The sequence below is a fragment of the Muntiacus reevesi genome, chromosome 2 (assembly GCF_963930625.1).
Source record: "Muntiacus reevesi chromosome 2, mMunRee1.1, whole genome shotgun sequence".
Lineage (NCBI taxonomy): Eukaryota > Metazoa > Chordata > Mammalia > Artiodactyla > Cervidae > Muntiacus > Muntiacus reevesi.
Window position 1 is genome coordinate 262,380,721 of NC_089250.1, and position 13,847 is coordinate 262,394,567.

The 13,847-nt window shown below is 55.1% G+C and overlaps 1 protein-coding gene across 2 annotated transcripts in view; it reads left to right on the plus strand.

Moving 5' to 3' along the window:
* The first annotated feature begins 4,345 nt into the window (after positions 1-4,345).
* Positions 4,346-13,847, plus strand: part of AXL (AXL receptor tyrosine kinase) — a 33,871-nt gene continuing 24,369 nt past the window's right edge. For both annotated transcript variants that reach the window (XM_065926163.1, XM_065926164.1), the window contains exons 1-6: positions 4,346-4,727; positions 5,819-6,041; positions 6,381-6,481; positions 7,195-7,371; positions 12,536-12,616; positions 12,743-12,858. In XM_065926163.1, the coding sequence (XP_065782235.1) occupies positions 4,664-4,727; positions 5,819-6,041; positions 6,381-6,481; positions 7,195-7,371; positions 12,536-12,616; positions 12,743-12,858 (762 nt within the window). In that variant the 5' untranslated portion in view covers positions 4,346-4,663. The remainder of the gene's footprint in view (positions 4,728-5,818; positions 6,042-6,380; positions 6,482-7,194; positions 7,372-12,535; positions 12,617-12,742; positions 12,859-13,847) is intronic.

Genomic DNA, 13,847 nt, shown 5'->3' on the forward strand with positions numbered 1-13,847 from the left:
TTACAATGGTGATCATTTCACAATATATACAAATACTGAATATCTGTATATATCAGAAACTAATGTAATGTTGTGTGTCAGTTATCTCTCAATTAATAATTAATGGGGGCTTCCCTGGTTGCTCAACTGGTAAAGAATCTGCCTGCAGTGCTGAAGACCCAGGTTCGATCCCTGGGTCAGGAACATCCCCTGGAGAAGGAAATAGCAACCTGCTCCAGGATTCTTGCCTGGAAAATCCTATGAACAGAGGAGCCTGGTGAGCTACAGTCCACAGGGTCACAAGAGTCGAAACAATTTAGCGACTAAACCACCACCTATAATTAATTAATTAAATTAAAAAGTAAAAGAATGGTGGTTGCCAGGGACTGGATAAGAAATGGGGGGGGGGAGATTTTGGTCAAAGGGTACAGAGTTCCATTTACAAAATGAATAAACCCTGGGATCTAATGTACAACCTGGGGAACATAGCTAATATTGTCTTGCATATTTATTGATTGATTCGTGTGCTGGATTTTTGTTGCTGCACATGGGCTTTCTCAAGCTGCATATAGCGGGAGCTCCTCTCTAGTTGAGGCGCTCTGGCTTCTCGTTGTTGTGGCTTCTTTTGTTGCAGAGCACGGGCTCTAGGGCACATGGGCTCAGTAGTTGTTCTGCAAAGGCAGCTAGCTCTGAGGCATGTGGACTCTTCCAGGACCAGGGATCGAACCCATGTCCCTTGCATTGCAAGGCAGATTCCTAACCACTGGACCACCAAGGAAGCCCCTCTACTGTATACTTGAAATTTATGAAGAAAGTAGATCGTAAATATCTTCACCATCCACACCAAAAAAAGGTAATTATGTGAGGCAACGAATGGGTTAACTAAATTTATTGTGGTAACCCCTCCACAATATATACATGTAGTGAATCATGTCGTACCCCTTAAATTTATACACTTTTGTCCATTGTGTGTGTTAGTCACTTAGTCCAACTCTTTCCGACCCCACGAACTGTAGCCTACCAGGCTTCTCTGTCCATGGAATTCTCCAGGCAAGAATACTGGAGTGGATTGCCATTTCCTTCTCCAGAGGATCTTCCCAACCCAGGGATTGAACCCTGGTCTCCTGCATCACAGGCAGATTCTTTACCACTTGAGCTACAGGGAAGTCCTTTATACATTTGTTCATTATACATTGATAAAGCTGGGTAGGGAAAATAACTCCCCTAGTGCATTCTATCATATTTAGAATAAAAGCCCAAAGTCTTCCTTGCCAGACTGACACCCTCTCTGACCTCACCTCCCCATCCATTCTGGTCACACGTGTCTCCTCCTTGAAGTTCTCTACAAGCTGGCCTCTAGGCCTTTGCACTGGCTGTTCCCTCTGCCTAGAAGGCCCTTTCTTACGACTCACTCACTTGCTAATTTACTTCAGACCTTGATCATAACCTCTGAGAGGCCTTCCCTGACTACCTTCCCTAAAACAGCACTCTCCACCCACTTGATATCCCTCTCCTTGATGTATTTTTCTCCTCTGCCCATGAAGCATCCTGATACATGTTTCTTTGGTAGGCTCAGGAGCTGTAGCACTCAGGCTTAGTTGCCCCACAGCACGTGGGAACCTTGGTTCCCCTACCAGGGATCAAACCCATATACCCCGCATTGAAAGGCAGGTTCTTAACCACTCGGGACCATGAGGGAAGTCCTGAGCAAACAGTTCTTGAGAGAACGAACACAGATTCGACTTGGCCATGCTGTCTAATGTACAGCAGGTCCATTAGGTGCGTATGGTCCCCCAACATATTCAAACAAGTGGGCAGATCGTTGCAAATATTTGCACCCCCCCCCAACAGTGCCACAATAATTAATTGACCCCTTTATGAAAGGTTTTTTAGAAGGTGGTGGGGACAAAGAGATGACCAAGATATACCCAATGCCTGCTCTCCTAGAGCCCACAGAGCAGCAGGAGAAGGAAGACACAAGGCACACAGTTACACCAATAAGCATATCATGAAAACTCAGGCAGCAGCGCCGCCAAAGAAAAGGACAGGGACTTCCCTGGTGGTCCAGTGGCTAAGACTCTGCTCTCCCAGTGCAGGGGGCCCAGGTTCGATCCCTGCTCAGGGAACTAGATCCCACATGCCACAGCTGAGAGTTCTCATGCCACTCTTAAAGATACCACATAAAGCCTTGGTGCAGCCAAATAAACGAGCAAATAAAGACATTTTAAAAAATGAAAATTATTAAATATATATATATATATATATATATATATATATAAAGAAAAGGACAAAGTGTTGGGAGTGAATAACACGGGGAGTTGACTGGGAAGTACCAGGCAGCGATGCCATGGAAAGGGGGCAATTGAGATGGGGCTGAGGGGTGTGTAGGAGTTGGGGACAAAGGGCTACAGGAGGAGGCCCAGCGACCTGTGAGCAAGAGAAAGGAGCCAGGTGGTAGACATCAGGGGGCACAAGGCAAGCAGTTTGGGGGTTTATCATGGAAGATTTGGGACAAAGGAGGAAATAGGTTTGATTTGGGATTGAGATACAATCTTTTTCTCTTTTTTAAAAAAATCTATTTATTTGGCTGTGCCGAGTCTTAGTTGTGGCGTGCAGGATCTTCAGTTGTGGCATGTGGGATCTAGTTCCCTGGGCAGGGATGGAATCCAGGCCCTCTGTAGTGGGAGCTCAGAATCTTAGCCACTGAACTGCCAGGGAAGTCCCAAAAGACATTCTTCTCGCTCTTGACTGGTTAGAGCGAGGGTGAGTGGAGGCCAGGAGACCAGGGAGGAGGCCAGAGCAGGAGTCCAGGTCAGAGAAGACGGGGCTGGACCAGGGTGAGGTCATGGAGAAGAGAGCAGGGCCAGGCAGGAGAGAGGTTTGTTAGCTGAATCTAATCCTCCATGGCAGCTGGAAACTTACTGAGGGTACGAGGTATTTGAGAAGACCCTGAGGGTCAGGCTTGGGAGGCAGGATAGATCCTAAGGTCTCCATTGAAATGGAACACAGCTCAAGGAGGGTGCCAAGCCTCAGCCCTGGGTGCCAAGTTGAGGAGCCCAGGGCTCATCCCGAGGGCAGTGAGGAGCGAAGGTTAAGCAGGGAGGGAACAGGGTCAGATTTGAGTTTCAGAACCATCCCTCTGGTTACGAATGGGAGATGGGATGGAGGGAGTAACAGTGGAGGCAAGGAGGCCTGGGAGGAGGCCAAGGCAAGGTCCTGATGGGAAAGGACTGAGGAAAAGGGGTGGGTGGGCGAGACCTCGAGAGGCTGAAAGGCATTTGTGAGGAGCTGTGGGCATACCAGTACAGAAGCAGAGCAGCCAAGAGCAGAGAGTTGGGAGTTCAGCCTGTCCTGCACAAACACGCAGGCTCAGAGAGACCACCACACACACACACACACACACACACACACACACCCCATGTGCAAAACACATGGGGGAGGGAAATGGACAAGAAGGAGAAAACAGCACACCTGCACCGGATCAGCAGGATCAGGACATGCAAACCACCAGAGGGAGTCAGCAAAGTAAGTGCCCAGAGACAGATCAACGAGATGCAGAAAAATCAAGGACACCTAGTCAGCTGTCGTTACCACGTGCGACGGAACTACGCGTGCCCTGTCCCTGTAACCTGCTAAGTGGGTTCTGTTCTTATTCCCAACTTACAGATGGAAAAACTGAGGCTTAGGGAGGCCAGTCCCTTAAGGTCCCACTAAGGTCCTGGGCTTAGTGGCAGAGGCAGGATTCCCATCCAGGTCTTCAGGCTACCCCCACCCTACCCCCGCGAGTGCCCATCCACTGGCATCCTGTTTCCGTGACCACTTTGGTCTTTATTTGGTACGAGGGGCAACGTTCCTGCCACCCCCACCGCATCAGTGCACCCTGGGGATGCCCACACAACAGTGTCCTCCCTTTTCTGGTTTCTGAGATTTTTCCAGGAATGGAGGCGCTCCTGCTCCTGACCCGGCTTGTCTGAGTGTGGGCCGGCGGCGTGTCCCTGCGTGTCTCCTCCTGTCCCAGCCTCGTGTGTGTGTGTGTGTGTGTGTGTGTGTGTGTGACGTCTGAGTGTGTGTGTGTGAGCTGTGAGTGCAAAGGGGGAGTGCCTGGCTGAGCTCTGGGGGTGGAGGCAGGGGAGGGGGGCGTCGCAGAGGGGAGTGGAGTTCTGGAGGAATGTTTACCAGAGCAGCTCGGAGTGAGAGCCCAGAGGGACAGCGCCCTGAGCCGGGGTACGGAGCCGCTCAGCTTCCCTGCCCCGCTGGCCCCAGAGCAGGGACGCAGCCGCCAGGGGCCCCTGCCCCCTCCTCAGCCTCCTTCCAGGGCCCCTTTAAGACCGAGCTGGTCCTCTTCTCTCCGTGTTAACCCCTCGAAGTCCAGGTGGCCCCTTGGGCTCCGAGCCGGTGGTGGGCGGAGGCAGAAGCGACGGGGAGCCAGGGGCGGAGAAAGTGTTGCCCGAAGTCTGGGAGGGAGAGGAGGAGGCAAAGGAGCTGGGACGGCGGCCCGCTGAGCCGAGCCCGCGAGGGACACCCCCCAACCACCACGCTGGGCCAGGCGGGCATTGCCAAATCAGGGCGGGGGGAGCCGGGAGCCGGGGGGAGGGTCGGGGACAGCCCGGCCCTGCCCCCTCCCTCGCGGGGTGCCCAGCAACTTCTGAGGAAAGTTTGGCACTCACTGCCTGGTGCCCCGAGGATGGGCAAGGTCCTGCTGGCCTGGTGCTGGGCGCTGTGCTGCTGGGGGCGCGTGGCTCCCCAGGGTGAGTGATGATGGGGGGCCTGTGGGGAGGGCCCTCTCGTGGAGGGGCTGGGCGGGGAGGAGGGAGAGGAGGGGGACGGATGGCAGGTGTTTGAGGGGGGCGGCGCTGAGTCCTGAGCCGGCTCGGGGAGTTTCCTTGGGACAAGAGAGGGAGACAAGGGGGACACAGAGACAAACCGAGAGAGGCCAGGAAAGAAAAACAGGGGACCCTTGAGAGAGGAACAGAAGGATAAGAAACAGAAACTAGGAGCCCCAGAGATGGGGAAGAGATGGACACAGACAGACGGGAGACGCTGAGGGCTAGGGGCTGGACTTGAACTGGGGGCCTTGCAGAGAGGGGCTGAGCGGAGGGCTGCCTGGAAAGGAGCCTTCCAGAAGGGACCCCTAAGTCAGGCAGCAGGGTGCGGAGGCTCCAGAGCCCTAGGGGAAGACTCTCTGTCACCCCCACTTCTCCTCACCCTTCGGCTCTTTGTCCGGGGCCGGGGGCTCTGCCTTCGGCCCGCCATCTCTGTGGGTCTCCGTGTCTCAGTCTCTCTCTCCCTGTTCTCTAAGCGTCTCTTATCAACGTCTCTGTCTGTGTCTTTCTCTCTCCCTCTGTGTGTCTCTCCCCCAACTTTTTCCCCTCTAGGGATGTCTCTGCATTTCTCATCCTCGGTCTCTCTTGAGTCTCTGTTCCTGTCTGTCTGCCTGACTTTCTCCGGTTCCCCTCTCTGCCTCTCCTTCCCCATTTCTCTCTCTCTCTCCCGGCTCCCTCCCCTCCCCTCTTCTTCCCCACCATCCACCAGCCCAGTCTGTCAAGTCTCTAGAGACCCTAAGCAGGGGAGGCCAGCCGGGCAGTCAGGGCGTGGGAGGCTGCCAGATGCTGGGCCTACTTCCCCACGGGATGGAGGCCGGACCCCAGTCCCCTGGGAAGGCTCCCATCCTCCCTACGAAGCCTCCACCCTCCACCCCCCCAGCTGAGGTCACTCGACAACTATGTGGGCCTAAGGGCCTGGCGGGGTCCTGGCAGCCGTAGGCAGGCCGGCAGGGGTGGAACCAAGAAGTTCAGGGAAGCAGGGGTTCCCGAGCTAACGTCCCTCCATCTCCCTGCAGGCCCACAGTCTGAAGTGACCCCCTTCGTGGGGAGTCCAGGGAACATCACCGGTGCCCGAGGACTCATGGGCACTCTGCGCTGTGAGCTCCAGGTTCAGGGGGAGCCCCCCGAGGTGACCTGGCTTCGGGATGGACAGGTCCTAGAGCTGGCAGACAGCACACAGACCCAGGTGCCCCTGGGCGAAGACGGGCAGGATGACTGGAAAGTGGTCAGCCAACTCAGGTGCCCAGCCTCCCCCTCCGACCAGCCGTGACCCGTGTCCCTCCTGTCCCCACACCTCCATCACGTGAGGCCAAGTGGCCAGTCACTCGCAGGAGCCCCACCTGCGCTGGGTGGCAGCGTGGCCACACACAAGCTGCGTGGGCCTGATCATGTGACATAACTCACCCCGGCTTTCGCTTTCCTCTTCTGTAAAATGAGTTAATAATAGTACCCACTTCCTAGCTCTTACAAGTTTCCGGGCCAGACCCCCTTCCCCGCTTTCAGTTCTGAGGACCCCCCCCCCCCCACCGGGTCCAGCTCTGACCCTGAACCTCTCTGGCTTTCTTCTCGCCCTGTCAGAATCTCGTCTCTGCAGCTCTCAGATGCGGGATGGTACCAGTGCGCCGTGGTCCTGGGAGAAAAGACCTTCATATCCCAGCCTGGCTACGTGGGGCTGGAGGGTGAGCCCTGGGCTCTGAGGTCCTGGGAGGGCAAGAGTCCTGAGGGAGGGGTCAGAGGGTGCTGGTGGATTCAGGGTGTCCCCTGGGGACATAGGGCCTAGGAACGTCAGAGACCTCGGGATGGTCAGGCAAGGGGTCTATAAATTATTGGGGGCAAGCCTGAGGGGCAGATTATGTGTCTGGGAGGAAAAGCTATCTTGGGGGTTGTCAGATAAGAGATCAGAGGCAACTTACCACTCTCCCCCACCCCGGGAGACTTAACCCTCTCCCCCACTGCTGGGGTTTGGGAGAGTGGCTCACGTTCCTCATAGATAAAGTAGAATGAGGTGGCTCAGTGGTCAAAGAGTCTGCCTGCAGTGCAGGAGATGCCGGTTCACTCCCTGGGTCGGGAAGATCTCCTGGAGAAGGGAATGGCATCCCATTCCAGTATTCTTGCCTGGGAAATCTGGTGAAGAGAGGAGCCTGGCAGGCTACAGTCCATGAGATTGCAAAAGAGCCAGATACGACTTAGTGACATTCTGGAAAAGAAACATGAAAGGGGGTCAGACATTGATGAGAGGAGTCGGATATTTGGGACCTTGTGTCCTGGGAGTAGAGGTATTCTGAGGGCTCAGACATAGGCATCAAAGACCCAGCAGCCTATACCACCCTAGCAGCGAGTCAGACCCCTAGGGGGATCAGAGGGACCCCAGCCTTTACCACTGCTCCCCCAGGCCTGCCTTACTTCCTGGAGGAGCCTGAGGACAGGACTGTGGTTGCCAACACTCCCTTCAACCTGAGCTGCCGGGCGCAGGGGCCCCCAGAGCCCGTGGACCTCCTCTGGCTCCAGGATGCTGTCTCCCTGGCTTCAGCCATGGACCACAGCCACCAGCACACACTCCGCGTTCCAGGTGAGTCCAGGGATGTGATCAGCTCAGGACAGAGGGCCAGGCGGGATGGAAGTGGGGGGCCCTTCATGTCTCCATCTGAGGCTCTCCTCATCCTTCTATCCTTCTCTGTCTCTCTCTGTCTTTGTCTCTCTCTAGTTTCTCCTCTTTGTCTCTGAGCATCTCTGTCTCTGCATTTCTGTCCCCGTCCATCTCATTTCTCTCTGTGCGCTTTCTTTCTGTCTCTCTGTTCTCCATCTCTCTCTGTGTCTGTCTCCCTGTCTCTCTGTCGTCTCTCTGCTCTTTCTCCCTCCATTCACGCCAGCCTCTCTGAATAGCGTCCTTTGTCCTGGGTTTCCTCTGAGCTGTTCCATGGCCAAGTGTGTGTGGGCCCGATGCCCCTTTGTCAGCCCCTGACCCCAAGCAGGGCACCGGAATCAACTGTGCCTTCCTCTCCTCCTCCTCCCTACAGACGTAACCCAAGAAGGAGAGAGATGGGACAGGGCTGAGTGACAGATGACACCCTCCCCGTCTCAGGGTGACCATCTCTTTCCACACCTCACAGATGGGGCAGGACCTAGCTTGGGGGGTCACGCAGTGGTCAGGCAGAGTTGGGGGACCCTGGACACAGGGAGTTCCCCCTCAATGAGGAAAGACAGACAGAGGAACACAGATGGGGGAGGCTGAGTCAGCCAGAGGGAGGTGGCTGGACCTTGGAAGGCATTCGCTTCCAGCAGCCCCAACCTGCTGCCTTCATCTGCTGGCACCGGGAGGGTACTCCGGGTGGAGGGTCTCTTAGGGTGGAAGGAGGTGCTCACATTCCAGCATTCCGGGGGCCCTGAGTGTGCAAGGAAGCAGCGGTGAGCATGCTGGCCTCCAGAGGAGTGACTCAGGCCCAGGGCTCACTCCAGGCCTGAGTCAGCCTGGCAGGACCCCGGACGGGGTGGAGGGGGGGGAATGAATCCCCAAACCCATCCCAGGAAGAGGGAGAAAGGGGAGGTCAAAGGTGTTTGAGGATATGTGTGCTTATCTGCATGGGAGCTGCCAGGCGGGGTCTCTGTGTGTGTCCCAGAGTGGAGGGCGTGGAGGGAGGGTCTGGGTGTGTCCCTGGCCCTCTGGATCTGTGTCTCAGTGCTTCTGTCAGCATCTGGATGAGGGTGTGCCTTAGTGAGGGCCAGCTGCAGAGAATGTCTCGGGTGTGTGTGTGTGTGCGCTCGCGCGCTACCAGGTATGTTTTGTCAGTTTAACTGTCTGTCCCACTGTATGGGTCTCTATTCTTTTTTCTTTTTTTTTTTTTTTTTTGCCTGTGTTGGGTCTTCATTGCTTTGGAAGAATTTCTCTAGTTGCAGCGAGCAGGGGCTACTCTTTACTGCGGTGCACAAGCTTCTCATTGCGGTGGCTTCTCTTGTGAAGCACAGGACTCTAGAGTTCGAGGGCTCAGTAATTGTGGTCCACAGGCTTAGTTTCCCCATGGCGTCTGCAACCTTCCTGGCCCAGGGATCGAACCCATGTCCCCTTTATTGGCAGGGGAATTCCCATCCACTGCCCCACCAGAGAAGCCCGTGTTTGGGTCTTTATGGCATATTTCTCTAAGTTTCTCAGGGGCTGTCAATGTAAATGTGTGTCTGTGTGTGTGACTAAGAATCTTGGTGTTGGTCTGGTATCCAGCCCTCTTTGTGTGTTCATAGCTGTGACTCACTGTGTGAGGGTGGAATAGTGTATGTGTGTGTGAGGAGAGATGGCAGAGTGATGGACCACAGCCACAGTGTGTCTGAAGGCTGTTCTGCACACCTCACTGTATAGAGGTGACTGTGTCAGCCTACAGGTGTGTGTCTCTAGGTACGAGTGTGTCTTGGTGGGGATCTTGTTTCTTTGTGGAGTCAGAATGGGTCATTGGACAGCTTGGTGTGTTTCCTCATTGCCACTGCAGCTGAAGTGTATGGATAGCTCTGTGATAGCTGTATGTATGTCGCAGGGTGAGAATGTTGGTGTATAACTTTGTCCCATGGATAGAAGTGTATGTATGTATGTGTCTATGTGTGATTCACAGCAGGTAATAACAATACCCTTCAGCTTGTTTGTTCTGGTGCGTCAGTCCCAGCCCTGACTACCTCTTGGTGGATGAACTTGAGGTCCTCACCGGCCTGTGTACATATGTGTCTGCGTCACCTACGTGCACTTGGCAGCATCTCCATGCTTGTGTGTCTGCAGCAGCCCTGTGTGTCGATGCAAGTGTGTGTTTCTGTATCGTTCGGCATCTCGATGAATGTGTCCAAAGCGAGCTGAGTGTGTCCAGCTGTGTTTGGAAGGCTTGGCTGTGTTTGTGTGTGGGTGCATCCACATCAACCTGATCTGCATCCTATTGTGTACTTGTTGGTTGGTGGGTGTATCTCAATCTGCAGGGAGGCTGGTGTGTTTGTCAGCTTCAGCCTAGGTGTATATTGTGTTACTGGGTGTTTGTAGGCTTCTTTGGTGGCTCAGATGGTAAATAATCTGCCTGCAATGCAGGAGACCTGGGTTCGATCCCTGGGTTGGGAAGATCCCCTGGAGAAGGGCATGGCAACCCACTCCTTTATTCTTGCCTGGAGAATCCCATGGACAGAGGAGCCTGGAGAGCTACATACAGCTCATGGGGTCGAGTTGGACACACACAGGTGTTTGCAGTCAGTGTGGGCTTGTTTGATTGTGTGTTTGTGCTTGCATGTGGGCATGTGTGTGTCTGTGTAGCTGTGTCAACGTCATCCCCCTGAGTCTACATGTAGGTCAACAAGCATGTTTTGGTGTCACTGCATGTTTGTGACAGCACCCTCGGCGGCCGTTGGCCAGTGTTGCTGTTTTCTGTTTTAGGACCAGGAACGGCCCCTGTATGTTAAGTGTGATTCACTGCGCGTGTATGCAGGAACTCGCGGTGGTACCATGTTAGGAATTCCGTCCGTTTGTGTGTGTCTGTCCCTGGATCTGACTCAGGGCGTGCCCCCTCTCTCTCCGCTTCCATCCCTCCCGTTCCCTCGGAAAAAGCGAACTGCGCTCCGGGGTGGGGGAGGGCCGGTACATCTGGAAAGCACATCTGGCCGGAGAGCCCGCCTGGAGGGAGGGGGTCCCAGGCCCCTTGGCCCCGGCTCCCTCCCTCCCTCAAGGTGCGGGCCGCCGGGGCCCGGCTAGGGGGGGGATCTCGGCCGGCCGGAAGTGCGGGGGGGCCCGCTGGGGTGACTCACGCGGGGGCAGGAATGCTGCGGTCAGAACCGGGACCCCGGTCCAGACCCCCTCCCGCCCGCGGGCTCCTTCACGGCGGCGGGCAGCGCGGGCTCCCGCGCGGTGACCCTGGCGGGGGCCCCCACGTGCCAGCTGCCTGGAGGGGACCCAGGCTTCCCGCCGCGCCCCCCCCCCCCCCACCTCCCCGGGCAGCCCGCCCGGGGCCGTCCTGTCCCTCGGCGGGGCCCGCGGGGGCTGCGGGCACCTGACCTTGGCTGGGAACCGCGGCCTGGGCAGCGGAGCCCTGGAGCTTCCCTGCCCACCCCCATCCGGCCTCGCCGCCTTTGCCTGCGTCCACTCCCTCCGCCGCCTGAGAAAAGGAAACTTTGTGTCTGCGGGTAGCTGCTGATGGTGGTGGGAACGAACACAGCGCAGAGCGCGCAGAGCGAAGGCGGGAGACACCGCGAGGCCAGCAGACACACACACACACAGCTGGATACAGACCTGCAGTCACACGCAGATTTCAGACTTGGTCCTCCTTACATCCTGTCACCCAGACGTTGTGTGTGTGTGTATGTGCACATTGTATAGCTCTGTGTTGTATGTCTCCGTATTTGTGTGTCTGTGTCTCTTGTGTTTGCCTGTGTACTTGTATGTGCCTTTGTGTGTGTGCGTATGTGTGTATATGTGTGTCTGCCTGTGTTCCCACGACCACCACACTGGGGAAGGGAAGGCAATCCCGCTTTCAGACACTCAAAACGTTACTCAAGACTCCTCCGGAACTCACCCATGGGTTTACACATGCTCACATTGCTACCTACACACCCTGAAATGCTCATAAGTACACAAATGTATCCACACCAATCCAGCCACTCATTCAACAAACACTTATGGAGCACCTACTGTGTACCAGGCCATCTTGGGCCCCAGGGAGGGGGACGGGGTGGGAATACAGCAGGGCTGAAACCCCCTGACCCCCTGGGTCAACAGTCAGCAAACAGGAGACACAGGAGCATGTGAAGGATACTGTGACGAGGAGAAACAGAGAAAGTAAAGCAGGGAGGAGGCTGGCTGTGGAGGTGGAAGTCGCTCAGTCATGTCCTACTCTGCGACCCCATGGACTGTACAGTCCATGGGATTCTCCAGGCGAGAATATTGGAGTGAGTAGTCTTTCCCTTCTTCAGGGGATCTTCCAAACCCAGGGATCGAACCCAGGTCTCCCGCATAGCAGGCAGATTTCTTACCAGCTGAGCCACCAGGGAATGTCAATTTTCAACAAGGTGCTTGGGGAGGGACAGAGTGGTCGGAAGCTGGGATCTGAGTAAGGAGTGTGAAGGAGGGCGGATGTCTGTGGGAATGCTTTTCCAAGCGGAGGGAATGGGAGTGCAAAGTTCCCAAGGTGGGAATATGCTTGGTAACTTCGAGAAACTCCAGGAGGACAGTGGGGCTAGAGCAACTGAGTTTGGGGGAGAGGGTTTGGTCACAACTGAGCTTGTAAATGAACAAACACTGCTATGTTTATACACCCCCATGAAGGCCTGCTTCTTAAGTGTGTGTCTAATAGGTGTGTACGCCCCTACGGGTGTCTGTGTGGCTCAGTGTGATTGTGTCTGTGCTTGTGCGTATATGTCTGTGCGTTTGCCTGTGTCTAGGTATGAGTATGTGTGTTTCTATATGTAAGTGCGTGTGTGTAACTGTATGTTGGTGCGTATGTTTGTGGTGTCTGTGTGTGAGTGTGTATCTATGTGTGTGTACGTGTACATGTGTCTAGCTGGGTGGGGTTGGATCTGTGTGGAGGTGGTGTTAGCTGGCCTGTCTTTGGGGGTGGAGGTCTGCATTCCCCATACATTACCTCCTTTTTTGACACTCCCTTCAAGCAGGCACCACTGGGGGCTGGAATGATCCTGGGGATGGGGCATAGTGGGGCAATGCTCAGCCTGGCCCCAACCCCCTCCTTCCCCTCTCTGACCGGGCCCCCCTTCACATGACTCCCCAGGCCTGAACAAGAGTACTTCTTTCTCCTGTGAAGCCCACAACGCCAAGGGAATCACCACATCCCGCACGGCCACCATCACAGGTGACAGGGAGCTGGGGAGCTGGGTGTCAGAGGCTATGGGCTTGGGGTCAGAGGTCAGAACTGGGGTAGAAGACCGGGCGAGGAGCTTCGGGCACAGGATCAGTCCCTCCCCTCATCTGTCCACAGTGCTCCCCCAGCGGCCCCACGACCTCCGCTTGGTTTCCACCCAGCCGACGGAACTGGAGGTGGCTTGGACCCCAGGCCTGAGCGGCATCTACCCCCTCACCCACTGCGTTCTGCAGGTAGGTGAGACCACAGCCTTTTCTCGCCTCCATCTCAGCTGTCCTTCCACCCAGAGCCGCAATCCCTCATCCTCTCCCTGGGAAGCCAGCCTTTCCCAGCCATTCTTGTGATGAGAGGCAGTAGAACCTTGGGATAGGCCAGATGCCCTGGGTTTAAATCCTAGCTCCAACAAGCTGCTGGCTGCATGAACTTGGCTGGGTGACTCAATGTCCCTGGGTCTCAGTTCTCTCATCTGTAAAATGGACATAACGGTGGTTCCTACCTGGTAGACTGGCTGTAGGAATTCAGTGAGTGGCTGCATTTAACAAACTTAAAATAGTATCTGGAACTTGGAAAGCATGCAATAAATTGTTGGGTGCTTTTGGAAATTCCTTCGCCATCCAGTGGTTAGGACTCCATGTTTTTGCTGCCGGAGGCATGAGTTCAATCCCTGATTGGGGAACTGAGATCCTGCAAGTCGAGCAGCATGGCAAAAGACAAAGAAAAAGCTATTGGCTGTTTTCGTTTTTTTAGTGTTGGTGATATTGATTCTAGCCAGAATAGAAAGCCTAAAACAGCAGGGACCAGAGCCATCTTCCACCACTGGGTGCTCACAGCCCCTGGGCTTCTCCCGTCCTATCCCTGACCACTCTGGCTTGTCACTGTCTGGGGATGAGTCTGTCTCTCCACTGGACTGTGAGCTCTTGGAGGAGCAGGGCCGAGCTGGCTCAACCCCGTTATTTATTTCTTTATATTTAAAAATTATTATTATTTTTACTTTTTGGCTGCCACGTAGCATGTGGGAGCTTAATTCCCTGACCAGGGATCGAACCTTAGTTCCCCTTCCTGCAGTGGAAGCATGGCATCTTAACTACTGGACCACCAGGGAAATCTCTGGGTTCCCATTACTGACCAGTGCAGGGCCAGACACTGGGTAGGAAATGTTTACTGGAAGAATACCTGATAATTGAGGTGACCTGGACCCAACCTTCTGCACTGAAGTTGCTCC